We start from the raw sequence: 15674 nt of genomic DNA, 5'->3' as shown, positions 1-15674 counted from the left end.
TGGAAGAAGCAAGTGGCCGTATTGTGAACTGCCCACGGAGAGGGCCATGTTGTAGGAAACTGGGACAGCTTCAGGAGCTGAGAGTGGCCTTTGGCCAACAGCCAGCAAGAAACTGAAGCCCTCAGTGCTACAGCTGCAAGGAAGTGAATTTCACAACAACCTGAGTGAGCTTGGAAGCGAATTCTTCCCTAATCGTCTTGAGATAAACACACCTTGATTGTGCCTCCTGAGACCCAGAGCCCAGGACCCTGTTAAGTCATGCCTGGATTCCTGATCTGCAGAAACTGGAAGACAATAAATGTGTGGTGTTTTAAGCTGCTAACTTTGTGGCAATGTTTTTTACGCAGCAATAGAAAACTAATACATCCTTCTACCAGCAGTGTATGAGAACTTGAGATGCTTTCCACCAAACCCCTTGTACTGTCAGTCCTTTTAACTTTGGCCATGTTGGTGGGTGTGTATTGTGATTTTAATTTTAATTTTTTAGATGACTAATAATGTTGAACACTTACTCATATGCTTATATGTCATTTGGATATACTCTTTAATGAAGTGCCTCTCAAGTATTTTCCCCATTAAAAAAATTGAGTTGCCTTTTTTTTTTTTGTGGCATGTATGCAGACTTAAGAAAATTTTTTTCATTATTGGAGTAGAATTGACATACAATGTTATATTAGTTTCAGGTGTACAACATAGTGATTCAACAATGCTGTAAGTTATGCAATGCTCACCATGATAAGTGTACTTACCATCTGTCACCATACAATGTGATTACAATATTATTGACTATATTCCCTATGCTGTACTTTTCATCTCCGTGACTTATTTATTTTATAACTGGAAGCTTGCACCTCTTAATCCCCTTCACTTATTTCTCCCATTCCCGCATCCCCCTCCCCTCTGGTAACCACCAGTTTTGTTCTCTATATTTATGAGTCTTTGGGGTTTTTTGTTTGTTTTTAGATTCCACATATAGGTAAAATCATATGGTAGTTGTCTTTCTCTGTCTGACTTGTTTCACTTAGCATAAAACCCTTTAGATCCATCCATATTGTCACAAATGGCAAGATCACATTCTTTTTTATGGCTGAATAATATTCCATCGTGTGTATATGTGTATGTATACACACATACTGAGTTGCCTATCTTTTTACTGCTGAGTTTAGGAGTTCTTTATTTATACTGAATATGAGATTTTGTAGGATACATGGATTAGAAGTCTGTTTTCCCAGCCTGTAGCTTGCCTTTTCCCTCTCTTAATTATGTCTTTTAATGAAAATAAAAATGTTCTCAATTTTATTTTTTGTTTTTTTGGTTTTATTGAGATATAATTAACATAATATTGTATTAGTGATGTAAACTTCACTTTAATTAATAAAAAAGATTTCTTCTGGCTCCAAATACAATGCTCTTTTCATTCTTTAAGACCAGGTGTTTCTCTTGGGAGAGTAGAAAGAGGAAAGCATATTTTGGTTCGACATAAATGAGAACTTCCTAACAGTTATCCAATAGTGTAATGGGCTGACTTGTGATGCATACTTATACTGGAAGTATTCTAGCAGACACTAGATAACTGTACATAATGAATATTATAGAAGGGACCTCTAAGTGCCCCTCCAACTTGAAGATTCCAGGATTCTATCCTCTTGAATACTTTCTCTCCTGGAGAGATCAGAATTCAGGCATAACATAAGACAGAGTATAATCAAATACTGGTCTGTGAGATAGAGACTACAAATAGAAGGTAATTAAAAAGGAAAATGGTCAACTTTGATAATGAGGATTAGATCTTTTTTATGTTGTTTTAGAAAAATGTTGAAAACAAACTAAACAATCAAATAGCAAATGTGTTAAATAAAAGTGTGGTATGTGTTTATGTTTCTACAAATGCTCCTTTTAATTCATCTATTGTAGAACTTTTAAAATAAGTCGTTTGAAAACAAAGCTGCTTTTAACAAAGTTTACCTGGGTGGTCAGTGAGACTAGCTGGTGGTGGCAGTGGCTGAGGAGGCAAAAGTGCAGTCTTGTAGAAAAGTTAAGACAGTGATTTGCTCACAGAGAAAGCCTTAATTTTATAAAGGTTCAGTGACTTGGATGTGAGGGACAGGACCAGGCCACAGCTGGAGACATAAAATTCACATCGTTGGAGAGAATACAGTTCTTCCAAGTAAGAAGGACTCTAAGCTACAGCCCTTTTTGGCTAGAAGGGAGTGTTCGCTGAGATGTAAATTGAAGGGAATTCACATTTTGGAATGCATGCACATTTTTTTATATTATCTATTTTTAGTAAGAAAGTTTCTGAAGGTAACAAGGGTACTATTAAAGTCGAGAGCAGTATAGCAGGGCAGTTAAGAGCCTAAGCTCTGAAGTCAGACCCAGATTTGAGTCCCAGCTCTGCCAATACCAAGTTACTCCTTTAAAACCTCAGGTCTCTCATCTATCAAAAGGGGAAAAGAATAGTACCTGTCTCATGGAGTAGTTGTCTGCACACGAAGCTCTTGGCACTGTCCTTGGTAAGCATTCCACATCAGGTAATATTATGTGTGCTGCCTGAAGAAATTTTTTAATGGGCGGAGAAACCTAAGTGTTAACTAAAATGAGAAAAATCCTTTCGGAACAAAGTATTCTAAATACTTATTAATTCAACAATAATTTAGGGCCACTGCCTTGCATCGACCCACTTTTACTTATACGCAACACGCAAACTGTATTATTTTGTATTCTCGCGGGATTTTGGAACCTTTGCGTGAGCGGCTTAAAAATCGAATGTAGCCCATTGGTCAACGGAATTACCCAGGGTGCTTTGCAAATATCCCTTCCGGTCCCTGGGGCTAGAGCCAGAAGCCGCATCTCAGGCTCGCTCCTCATTTTCTGGCTGATTGTAAGGTACGGATTAATTTGGATTCCCCCTTTAGGTTTTCTACTCTTCAGATTCTTTAAGTTTTTATGGTCTCCCTTTCTGTTTCCAACCTGTTTTTTCTCAACTGTGTGCTTTGAGTACAGGGCCCGAGTATGATTCCTCAGTCCCTAATACCTGGCGGCCATTTGGTGCCGCGGTTTATTTACTTGACCTTTATTTTCTCTCCGACTTCGGGCACCTCACTAAATACCCTTCACTCCTTTCCCTCATTTTCCTACTTTTAAGTCCTCTGCCCCGCCCCCCTCACTTTCCCTCCTTTTTTGTACTTTGCGCGCAGGCGCCCCGCCCCGCCCCTTCACTACGATTGTCTCGTCCCTTCACTACGATTGTCCCGCCCCTCGCGTCACTTAGGTTCGGCTAGCCGCTCTCCTCTTAACCCCCGCCCCTTTCCTAGCCCTAGTACGCGCGAGGTGGGTGGTAACGCGGTAACCAGGCGACATCTCTGCCCCCGACTGGCGAGCATGTGAGCTGCAGAAGCTGCCAAATTCTCACGCCTTAGTTCTCTCTCCCTACACCTTCCAAAAGGTTGCCCTTTCTGGGTCTTTGCATCCGCAGCCGGCTCGACTTCCCCCGTTAAGACCCCTGTCGTTTCCACCTCTCATTTCGTGCCTTCTTTTTTAGGCTTTGAGGAGGTGGTGTTGGAATGCCTGTGCCACCGTTGCTGGGGCGACGACTTGGTTACTTCCGTTGGTCTCAATGCTTCCGGGTTGGCATTGCGGTGGCGTTTCCGACTGTGGCAGCCTCGGCTTCCCAGTCGTCCGATGAGCCCGAGCAGGTGAGGGGGAGCTCCTGGACTTCCAGGCTGGGGAGCGGGGCTGGGCCGCGCCAGGCCGCGCGGGGCCGGGCTGGCCTGGTTCCCGGCCTGGGAGGGGCTTAACGGTCCTTTGATCTCTCTCTCCCCTCAGCTGAGTCCCTTCCCTGTCTTTCACTCTTCTGGCATCGGTGGTTTTACTTCTTCGATTGAACCCTGCTTCCTCGACCCCCTTGGGAGGCCGCCTTCTTCAGGCGCCTCCCTTCTCTCCACGAACTCGCTCTGACAGCTGAGGAACTGGCAAGATCCTGCTACCCAGAGGGTGAATGGGTATCTTTCCTGGAATAATCCTAATTTTTCTAAGGGTGAAGTTTGCAACGGCGGCCGTGATTGTAAGCGGAGTAAGCAAACACCTCCATTGTGTTAGTGTGAGGGATGCTGTTAAAAGATGCTCCCCTTCAGTTTCTACCCCCTGCCACTCCTTAAGGTCAAGGCATTGAAGGCATCTATTAAAATGCAGTTCAGCTAACTAATTGGGATGACAGCCATTATCAACATGAATTAGATTCTCAGACAAGGTAACAGCAGGGACGTTTGTGGTTTTCTGTCAGTGTTTGCTTGTTTTTTCCAGGCTAGGGATGCTTGGAGTTATTATGAACTCTTGTCTTCATTCCCTACATCATCAAGTTCCTTTGTGTTTCTATTTTATAAGTTTATCTCTAACCTCATTGCCAACAAGCATCTTGTCTGCTTTACTTGTCTGCTTTACTTCATACCATTCTAAGCTAGTTTCTTTGCCTCTCTCCTTTGTAATCCACTGCTTGCTGCAGCCCTAGTAAGCTAACTAAAATGTGGATATCCTCATGTCCCTTCCCTGTTCAAAAACTTATAGTATCCCTCTCACGCTGCCACACACGCATTTTGGTTTTAAGCTTTTCAGTGTAACCTTTTCCTTACCGTACTTCTTGTCTGATAATTGTTTCAATCTGTTAAGGGAATTCTCTGTTCCAGTTAGGTTCCACTCTTCCTTCTCGGAACAAACTCTACTGATGCCTGCTTCCACATGCTGTGCTTTTTCCGCATTTGTGTCTCTGTTCATCCTGTTTTCATCCTCCACCCCTCTCTTACCTACACCTATCCTGATTCTGCCTGCACTCTGGCAAGGCCCATTTTAAGTCTTTCACATCTAGAAGCCTTTCAAATTATTCAGGCCCATGCTGTTTGTCTCCTTTTCCATGCTCCTGCTCTTGTAGTTTGTACTATATAATTTAGTGCTTAATTTTTCTCTAATGAACTACTTTGATTTCTTCTGCCAGACTATAAGCTTTTGAAAGGCAGGTACTATATTTTGTACAACTTTATCCCCACTCCAATCTCCTTGATTATCCAGGAAAGATAGGTTGAATGATAGATATTGTCATATGTTAGAACATATGTTTTTTTTTTAACATGACGTTTATACCCATAGCATGTTGCAGGTTTGGGCATTAAGTATGCCTTCAATAAATATTTGCTTCTCTTTCCATTATTACCTCCGAAGTCTGAGAATCTGTAATGCCTACTCTTTTTTAAAGGAGAAAGTGAGAAAAGCACCCAGATTTATCTGAGCAGATATTTGGAATAGTGTAGTGCTATGTAACTTGTGTTCTAAGACATTCTTCTCACTCTTCAGGCGATCAGATTTTCCTTAGACTTTAGAACACATTTGCATTTTAAAGACATTTTTCATTGGCTGCTTTATGCGATAAATATTTAAGGTACTATATTTCTGTTTTAACTCAGATGTGACTTCTTTCCTTTTACCCATATCTGGGGATAACCCTCACAAGTAAAAATCATTTTTAGCACTCTTGGGGTCTTTTACACAAGTAATTCTCTGCAAAAAGCCAAGGGAAGAGAATTAGAGAATCGCTGAGGATGAATAAAAACAAAATGTTGTGTACAGAGTGTGTAGCATTGCTCAGGTCTAGCAAGTTAACTTCCTAATTTCTCACATAATCTTTTACATACACACTGCCTACATGGATAAAGGACATTTCACTGGAATCAACCAAGTATTTAATGGCTATATACCCAATTCTGTGCAAGGCTTATGAAAAGTACTGTGAGACATGGTGTTTGCCTTCAGAAATCTTACCTAGTTAAGAGAGAAAATAACATGGGGCAACTAGAAGAGAAACCTCATCCTATGTGCCTGAAATTAAGATACAGAAGGGGGTAAATGAATGTTCAAAAAACGTTGCACAACTGTGGAATAGATATAACAGGACATGCATGTATGTGTATGGCCTTATGTAAAAGACTTAGAGGTTTTAGCTGGCATTTTAATGATTTCAGTAGTGTGATATGGCCTCCACAAAAGTGACTGCAATTTTCAGCTGTAGTAAATGGAGTATAATATAGTGAGTGATGAAAATTATTGTGGATGTTTACACTGAGAAATATGTAGGAGAACATGATAGCTGTCTTTAAATACTTGAAAGACCCCCATAGGGAAAAATAATGTTTAATATTACCTCCCCAAATGGTTGAAAACTAGAGGAAAGCAGACTTTTGGCTCCGTATGAGGAAAGAATGTCTAAAAGCAGACCTAATTAAAGATATAAAGGACTTTTTCGTAACAAGATTCTTTCCTAACATGGAGGAAAAGGGATTTTACTGACAGATGAGGGAGTGGTAGCAGTGTTGAATTTGGCCAGTGGTCCCTAGACTTTTGGATTTCGTGCACCAATAACATTTAAGTGAAAGTGTGGGGAGGAGGCACAAATTAAGGTAGCCAGTCTTATTTTACTAAGAAGAATACTAAACCAAATCAACTACCAACTACATTTCATACAGGAAAGGTGATTTAAAAAAATGCTCCAGGAGGAAGAACATGATTTCCTAATAGATAGTTCTTTAAATTAAACACATTCAGCTGAAGAAAAAAGCACTAGGTGCCCTTATTTTCTTCATTTCACCTCAGAATTGTGAAAACTTCATTAAGGAACCACTGGGCTGACTGACCTAAAATTCCATTCCCTGCTATGGCTCTGCCCCCTGCCTTTAACTGATGTATTGTTCCCTGAACCCTGGGAGCATCTTCCTTATTAAAAGTCTGGGCAGCAGGTAGTGAAGTTCTGATAGAGGCTTTCTCTGTAATGAGATGAGTGGAAAGAAGTTGTAAAAAGAAAGCTTTGGAGAGAAGCATAGCAGCCATTTGAAATGCTTGACTGTTTTGGGAAATCTCTAAATTGTGTGTGTGTGTGGGAATGCCCTCTCTATTGACTAAGAGAGGGGATATGCCATGGTCCTTGCTTTTCCATGCTTACCCTCTCACCATGTGTGTCATGTTTTACTATCAATTGTAATAAAATGTGGTCATAACTGAAAATGTTAATAAGGTAATAGTACTCAAGACTCATTTCAAACTGCAGCTGGTACTTGAAGTGCCTATTCCTACTTTGCTTTTTAGAATTTCTTTCAACAACTTTCCTCCAAAAGAGCTATCTATTCCAGACTCTGTGTATCAGATGGACTGGCTGATCACACTATGCTTAAAGGAAGTGTCCATAATTATTTTTGTGGCCTCTTACTAAAACATTTGTCTGCATGTTTGCTGTCCTCTTTGGAAAATTGTTCATTTGTGCTTAGTTACAGAGATTTCCTTTTGTGGAAATAAAGCAAAACCTTGTCTCCCCTAAAAAGAGACTGTGACTCAATGGTGCTAACCTCAGATTGGGCAGTGGGGGTGGTGAGCAGCAAGTAATAGCTGTTAAAATGTAATTTTGAGTACTTTTCAAAATGTAGTAATGATAATAGCTAATAGTTGAACTAGAGGGTGCTTGGCTGGCTCAGTTGGAAAAGCATGCGACTCCTGATCTTGGGGTTGTGAGTTCGAGCCCCATGTTGGGTATAGAGATTACTAAAAAAATAAACTTAAAAAAATAATAGTTGCACTAGGTGCCAGTTACTTTTCTAGGTATTTTACATATATCATTTAATTTTCACAATAACCTATAAGATAGTATTTATTATCATCCCCATTTTATGAAAATGCAGGCATGGAGTAGTTAAGTAACTTGGTCACAGAGCTAGTAAGTGGTAGTGTCAGGATTTGAACATAGGCAGTCTGACTTCCTGATCTTTATTCCTGACTGTAAAACACTTGAAGATGTTTTTGAAATTCAGTAGTATACGTACTGTGAAGTTCTGGGAAAGGAATAATTTAAAAGAAATCTCAGAGTCCATCTTAAAAGAGATTACTTCCATCTGGACCAGGATTTAGTAGGTGATGCATAGAGCAGTAGTAGATCTTAAAGTGTGGAAGCACCAGCATTATTTGGAAACTTGTATATTCTTAGGCCAAACCCAGGGCACTAATCAGAAATTCTGAGGGTGAGGCCCAACACTATGTTTTAATTCACCTTCTAGATCATTTTGGTGCACCTAAAATTTGAAAACCACTAACCTAAAGGGCAGAGCTGTGGAAAAAAAATAAAATCCAACAGAGAAATAGCTGAGAGTGGCAGAAAAAAACAAAAATGAAAAGATTGAAGATGACAGGTCTAATGGGGGTGGGATGGGGAAGAAGGATAGGGGGCTGGGAATAGAAATACATTGTTAAAGAGTCTAAACATCAAAGAAAAACAATATTTATATGTGTGTGCTTTAAAAGGCCAGGGAAAAAGAAATTCACTAGATGGATATATGTTAAATGTCAGAGAGGAGAGACATCATTTATATTGTTTTCATTCCTCTGGGAATCAGAAGGAAGACAAAAAAGTACTTAGTTCAGCTTGGGCTTTGAGGGGAGAAGTTGTATATAGCTAGAAGTAGCTAGATGAACTAAAACCCTGAAGTTTAGTAGAGAGATGAGAGGTCTAAGAACATGAAAGGGGGGTGGTGTCAGCCTTTGCTTTGCACCCGAATCAAGGTAACAGAATACCATGAACTGCTTTTATGAGATGCCTCAGCCTATATAATTTGAACTCCAGGTTCCTTCACTTGTAATTGTCTAGTTGAATGTCTAAGTTGGTTGTGCTGGATGGACTGAAACCTCTTCTTCGGGTGGGGACGTGGATAAAATTAAACTAGAGAGAATGAAGGGTGCAAGTTGATCTTTGAGGGAATTGCACGCCTACCCATACAGAATGGCAGTAAAGAACACATTCATGATCATCCAGCACATAAAACAGGATTCCCCATTTTGTTTCATTCCACTTGGTAGGGTTTTTCCTCTACATCTGTTTTATTTGTCAATTTTGTTGATATAAATAATATGATCAGACACTAACAAATGCTCCTCACTCTTGTGCCTTGTTCTGATTTGTGTTTATTTTTAGCACCAGAAAAGTGCCACTGTAAGCCATGAGATGTCTGGTCTGAATTGGAAACCCTTTGTATATGGCGGCCTTGCCTCTATTGTTGCTGAGTTTGGTAAGAATGTGAAAACTGACAAATCTGCTTCTATGTTATAGATGGTAGCTTATGGTGACAGTTATTTTTGGTGAAAACTAGAAAAAAAGTGAAAAGAAGCTCATTCTGTTTGTTTTAAAACTATTGTCTCTAAGCCATCAAGTAATATTTTCTGAGAAAGTACTACAAATGGTATGGTGAGTGAGATTAAGAAAAGTCAAACTTAAGAAGCTCTTTTGATAGTTTAATGATTTGTTAATTTGCTCTAGGCTTAAGTAATATGAAAAGGTAAAGGGAGTTAGATAATATAGGGGTTTCTGCTATATTTTTGCACTAATGGTCTTTCCTTTATGCTAAGTTGTTTATAGCTTTCTTAGAGAGTATCCAAACTTCTTTTTTTTCAAACCTCTGTCCCATTTTAGAAGAAAATTGACTAATAAGATCAAACTAGATTCTTCTCTATTTGGTTTTAATTTTCGAATATTTTTAGATTGTGTTTTTTCATTTTCCAAATTTTCTCTTTCCTAAAATATTCATAAGTGACTCTAATCCATTAATCTTTGTTGACTTTCTTGGCAAATGCTCTGGTGTTGTGATATCAAGGTCATCAGTGACCAGAGCTACATAATCACCTTGTTAGTTTTAGACTTTGAAAGATTCCCTGGAACATATTTTGTCAATGTAATGGCCACTTCTGTGTGTTGATGTAATAAAAGAAGTTGGTTAAAGAAATTTCCTAAGCACTCTGCTGGTATTAGTCCCGAATTACCTGGGAATCCAGATGAGTAGACCAAATAGGACTTTGCTGTTATCTTTCATAATATTAGGGAACTATTTGTTTCTTGTAAACAGATAAAAGAAAAAAAACCACAAAGCTTTCTAATAGTATATAAGGGTACCTGGAACAGCAATCCCATGCTTTCTTATCTTCTTTGTGAAAATTTGGGGAGATTTTATGAAGGCAAAGTGGGGAGATGAGATGGGGGACAGAGGAAGAGACAAATGCCAAATTGTATGTTACAGATGAATAAAACATTTAAATTATTTTGTATTTATAGTATATTAGGACCATCTTAAAGCACTTCACAGTTTCAGTTATACTGTGGGTCAAATCCTACTGCTTAGATACAATACAGTATATTTCACTTTACCACATTCAACTCTTCTGACAGTGGTACTCCTAGTAGAGATACCCTCTGTGTGTTATAAAAAGAACTTCGTCTTATGTTTTAAAATTGTCATTGGCTTAAATTCGGCCAAAATTTTAACTGTGACTCTTTGGAAAAACTTATAAATCAGTGTGTTCCTTTATAGGAACGTTCCCTGTGGACTTGACCAAAACGCGACTTCAAGTTCAAGGCCAAAGCATTGATGTTCGCTTTAAAGAGATAAAATACCGAGGAATGTTTCATGCCTTGTTCCGCATCTATAAAGAAGAAGGTGTATTGGCTCTGTATTCTGGGTGAGAGTGGATTCTTTCCTTACATCATGAAGGGAAATACTTTTTAAAGGAGCCATGTATTTCAGCTGTCTGATAGTGTGTGCCCTTCATATTCACCATTCCAATTTGTAATTCAATATTGACGTGCCAGTTTATATTTCACTTGCTTGTAGGTCTCGAGCTTTGGATTTTGTGTTCATCTGGCTTTAAGTGATATGTTTTAAAATGGATATCTCATTGCAGCATTGGCTTTCTCCTGTTTTCCTGAGAGTCATCGATAGCACACTGTGAATAGCAGCACCAGTTAACTGTATATATTTCTGTAATATTCTTCCTGAGTTGCCAAATACTCAGTTCTTTTAAAATTTTCCTCTTTAAAGAAATACTGTTCTGGGAGCTGAAACCTAAAATGCAGAATGAGAGAGAGGGAGACCCATCTATTTGTCAACTTTTAATTAGCTGTAGGTTTGTGGTTTATCATCCATTTTGTCATGTATCTGCTGCCATTTCCTAGGTCACTCTTGCATTCAGGTTACCAGTTTACTCCTCAGAGAATGGACATCAATTTTATTATTAACCTGTGTTAGACTTAATTTTAAAAGATAATTTTCTTAGGGAAAAAGATCAAGTAATACATTCTGAAGCTAGTGAATCATGGATCAGCTGTTTCATCTTGTTCTTTAATCAGCATGGATAATCACAAGATTATTTTTTTCTAATAGCAAGCAATAATGTCAGAAATATGCATATTTAGTCATCATTTTAAAAATCATAACCATCCAAGCTGCTGTCTTCTTTCTATTTATAACTACTAAAGTGTAGTTCTGCAATTTGGAAGAATCTCAAAGGATACGGTATGAGTGAGAATGTCTTCAGTTTATAAGCGGAACTTAAATAGGGTGAAATCTTGGCTCTGTACCTCCTTGATAGATTAAAGATGTATCTGCAATTGTTAGGAAGTACGGTTGATTTTTAAAAAACCTCCATGAGGGGGTTGGGGGGAGGATAGAGTAACTGGGTGATGGACATTAAAGAGGGCACGTGATGTAATAAGCACTGGTTGTTATATAAGACTGATGAATCACTGAACTCTACCTCTGAAACTAATAATACACTATATGTTAATTACTTGAATTTAAATTTAAAAAGAATTTAATAAAAAACAAATGATACCATATAACCCCCCCAAATAAATAAAAAAAAATAAAAAATCTCCATGATGTGAATAGTGGTGTATACTTCTTTTTTTCATTGCTAGATTTGGTTTGCTAATATTTTGTTAAGGATTTTTGCATCTAAATTCCTGAGAGATATTGGCATATAGTTTTTTTTGCTTTTGTACTCTTTTTGTCTGGTTTTGGTATCAGGGTAATACTAGCCTCATAAAATGAATTGGGAAATATTCTCTCTTCTCTTTTCTGGAAGAGATTGTGTAAGATTGGTGTTGATTTTTTAAATGCTTGGTAGAATTCCCCAGTGAAATTATCTGGGCCTGGAGATTTCCTTTTTGGGAACTTTTAAATTATGAATTAAAAATGTTTTAATGGTTATGAGACTATTCAGATTATCTGTTTCATCTTTTTTTGATGATTCCCACATTTTTATCTGTTTCATTTTGAGTTTTGGTAGTTCGTAGTTTTCAAGGAATTAGTCCATTTCTTCTGAGTTCTTGAATTTATGAGCATAAAGTCATTTATAGCATTCCCTTATTATCCTTTTAATGGCTGCAGAATTTGTGGTGCTCTCCATTTCATTCCTGATATTGGTGACTTATGTCTTCTTTCTTTTTATTACTGTGAACCTTGCTAGAGTTTTATCAATTTTATTGATTTTTTTCAAAAGAGCTATCTTTTTGTTTTATTGATTTTTCTCTGTTTTTCTGTTTTCAATTTTATTAATTTATGCTCTTTATTATTCCTTCCCCTTATGCTTGCTTTGGGTTTACTTTGCTCTTCTTTTTCTAATTTCTTGAGTTAGGGACTTAGATTATTGATTTGAGACTTTCCTCCTCTCTTTCTCTTCTTTTTTTTTTGGGTGGGCAGCAAAGCAAAGTTTATTGAGATAGTAAAGTGATAGTACAAAGCTCCTAAAGAGGGAGGGGACCCCAGAGGGTTGCCCGAGACTTTCCCTCCTTTCTAACGTAAGCATTTTGTGCCATAAATTTCCCTCTCAGCACTGCTTTGGCCGTATCCTACATATTTTAATAGGTTGAATTTTCATTTTCATTCAGTTCTGCATATTTTTAAAATTTCCTTTGAGAGTTCTTGTGAACCATGGATTGTTTAGAAATGTGTTGTTTAATTTCCAAGTGTTTGAGGATTTTCCTTATTGATTTCTAGTTTAATTCCATTATGGTCAGAGAACATACTCTATATGACTTCAATTCTTTTAAATTTGTTGAGGTTTGTTTTATGATCCAAATGTGCTCTCTTCGTGAATGTTCCATGGGTTCTTGAAAAACATATTCTGATGTAGTTGGGTGGAATGAGGTGAGTAATGGAAATGAGTAAACTAGATATGTATAATCTACAAGTGTGCGTTGAGTATAATTGACTTTTTCTTTCTTTTTTGGCAGAATTGCCCCTGCCTTACTAAGACAGGCATCATATGGCACCATTAAAATTGGCATTTACCAAAGCTTGAAGAGATTATTTGTAGAACGTTTAGAAGGTCAGTATAGACTCATTCTCTTTTAGGGTAATACTCAGAGGGATTATTGAAATCGTGCTTACTGAGAAGCATGCATCATGGGATGCCTGAGAGTGGGTGACAGTCATTGCAAGGACAAAGCAAGGTCCTACTGACTTGGGATTAATCCTTGCAGAGGTGATATATGGGATAGAGGGAACTGCTCTTTAAGTTTGTCCCTTTTCCTATCAAAGAAAAAAAAAAAGGGTTCTGCTCATCACAGAGGGAACATGAGTAAGTTTGTCCAGAAAATTAATGCTGTCCTCATCAACAAAAGGACTTCAGCTATAAGCAATTCTCTAGCTGCCAATTTTGATAAGCTTTTGTTAGATGGAGTAATTTTAGACTGTTCTAGATTCTGTTATACTGTGGCCACCTTACCCACATTCAGCATTATCATATGTCTCTAAATGTGCTGCTGCAGTGTTTCCAGCTTGGTACTGTACTTAATGGTTATTTTACCACAGGCCTAGGGCTTTTGCATGGTTGGGGATAGCTGGAGAGCCTTTTGATTAGTAATGTCTTTGAATTACTTTATTGTCCTAAATTGACTTTTTCTGGAGCCTCTTTGAGGATTCGGAAGGGTTTGCTTCCTAAAATAATTTCCTTTCACAGATGCTTCACTTGGGTTTACCTAGTTTCTATTTGTAGGCTCTTCATGGTAAGGAGGCATGGTGAAGATGGAATTTTCATTTTGGAACATTATGCTCTGTGGTTTCTTCTTTTTTTCTCTTTTGCTGAGCAGATTTAGTTTCAAATGACTGGTTTTTCATATTTGTCTACAGAATCTTCTTTAAATAAATAGAAGCTAGTAGATATCAAGGCCAGTCAAAATCAATATTTAGGTAATCTTTTCTGTTAAGATATAAGTTTTTATTTTTTAACGTTTGGTTCCTAAGTCTTCTAGAGTTGATGATTCTCCAGAAAAGGACAAAAGAATTTTCTTTAGGTGTTTGAAATGATTGAAGAAGAAATACCACATTCTGAATTTATGTGGGTTACTGGCAGTTGCTGTATATAGAATAATAGGACACGTTCCAGTGTCTTTTAGAAATACTTTAAAAAAAATAATGATTTATGTTTCAGTACTGATTTGGGATCTAGAAATATTTGAGTTTCTTTAGTTTCATAAGCTTTGTGGTTCATTTCTTTTTTTTTTATTTAAAGATTTTATTTATTTATTTGACAGAGAGAGACACAGCGAGAGAGGGAACACAAGCAGGGGGAGTGGGGGAGGGAGAAGCAGGCCTCCCGCGGAGCAGGGAGCCCGATGTGGGGCTCGAACCCAGAACCCTGGGATCATGACCTGAGCCGAAGGTAGACGCTTAACGACTGAGCCACCCAGGCGCCCCTGTGGTTCATTTCTTACAGTCATTTCTCTGCCCAGGGTTCCTTTCCTCTGATAGATGAGTACTCTGTTCTTTGAAACTAGTACTTAATACAGACTTTTTTTTTCCTTTTTACAGATGAAACTCTTCTAATTAATATGATCTGTGGGGTAGTGTCAGGAGTGATATCTTCCACTATAGCCAACCCCACTGATGTACTAAAGGTAAGAGAGGTCTGGTAGCATTGGATGTGTACAAAGTGTTATGCAAAGAGCATGAACTTTGAGTCAGATTTGGGTTTATTTTTTTTTAAAGATTTTATTATTTATTTGGCAGAGAGAGACACAGCTAGAGAGGGAGCACAAGCAGGGGGAGTGGAAGAGGGAGAAGCAGACTTCCCGCAGAGCAGGGAGCCCGATGTGGGGCTCGATCCCAGGACCCTGGGATCATGACCTGAGCCGAAGGCAGACGCTTAACGACTGAGTCACCCAGGCGCCCCCAGATTTGGGTTTAGATCTCCACTCTGTCACTTGCCAGCTATAAAACCTTGGGCAAATAACTGCTTTAAGCTTGGTTTCCTCATTTGTAAAATGAAGATAATTCAGTACTTATTGCATAGGGTTGTTTAGGATTAGCGATAATATATGTGAACTGCCTATCATACTTGGTAGATGTAGGTGCTCAGTAAATAGTAGTCAATTTATTATGATATGCATTAATCCATTGGTCTTTAATTTAGAGTAGGCAAACCCCTGTAAAATTCTTTCCAAGGACTATGCAATTTTAAGGGAATCAGTTTCTAGATCCCTTACTTCCATTTGTTTTCTTCTAAAATTGATCTGAGAATGAATGTGTTTTTTTAAAAAAAAATTTATTTATTTGTCAGAGAGAGAGAGAGAGAGCACAAGCAGGGGGAGCAGCAGGCAGAGGGAGAAACAGGCTCGTCACTGAGCAAAGAGCCCAATGTGGGACTCGATCCCTGGACGCTGGTATCATGACCTGAGCCGAAGGCAGACGCTTAACCAACTGAGCCACCCAGGCATCCCAAATTTGTGTTTTTAAAAGTTGTTTCTCCACTTTACAAAAGAAAGGCATATTCCCCACACATTTCAGATCTTAGTATGGTATATTGACCTGTGGTGTAATCTG

General features: G+C 38.4%; 1 protein-coding gene across 4 annotated transcripts in view; it reads left to right on the top strand.

The window, feature by feature from the left end:
* Nucleotides 1-3311: 3311 nt before the first annotated feature.
* Nucleotides 3312-15674, top strand: part of SLC25A14 (solute carrier family 25 member 14) — a 30059-nt gene continuing 17696 nt past the window's right edge. The window contains exons 1-7 of one of the 4 annotated variants that reach the window (XM_032428346.1): nucleotides 3312-3445; nucleotides 3542-3695; nucleotides 3826-4001; nucleotides 8996-9089; nucleotides 10383-10530; nucleotides 13085-13179; nucleotides 14664-14749. In XM_032428346.1, the coding sequence (XP_032284237.1) occupies nucleotides 9026-9089; nucleotides 10383-10530; nucleotides 13085-13179; nucleotides 14664-14749 (393 nt within the window). In that variant the 5' untranslated portion in view covers nucleotides 3312-3445; nucleotides 3542-3695; nucleotides 3826-4001; nucleotides 8996-9025. Of the gene's footprint in view, nucleotides 3446-3541; nucleotides 3696-3825; nucleotides 4073-8995; nucleotides 9090-10382; nucleotides 10531-13084; nucleotides 13180-14663; nucleotides 14750-15674 lie in introns of those variants that run through there. The other 3 variants (XM_032428343.1, XM_032428345.1, XM_032428344.1) reach the window with 3 other exon arrangements.

The sequence above is a fragment of the Phoca vitulina genome, unplaced genomic scaffold, assembly GCF_004348235.1.
Source record: "Phoca vitulina isolate PV1807 unplaced genomic scaffold, GSC_HSeal_1.0 scaffold39, whole genome shotgun sequence".
Lineage (NCBI taxonomy): Eukaryota > Metazoa > Chordata > Mammalia > Carnivora > Phocidae > Phoca > Phoca vitulina.
This window is presented reverse-complemented; position numbering and strand designations above follow the sequence as displayed.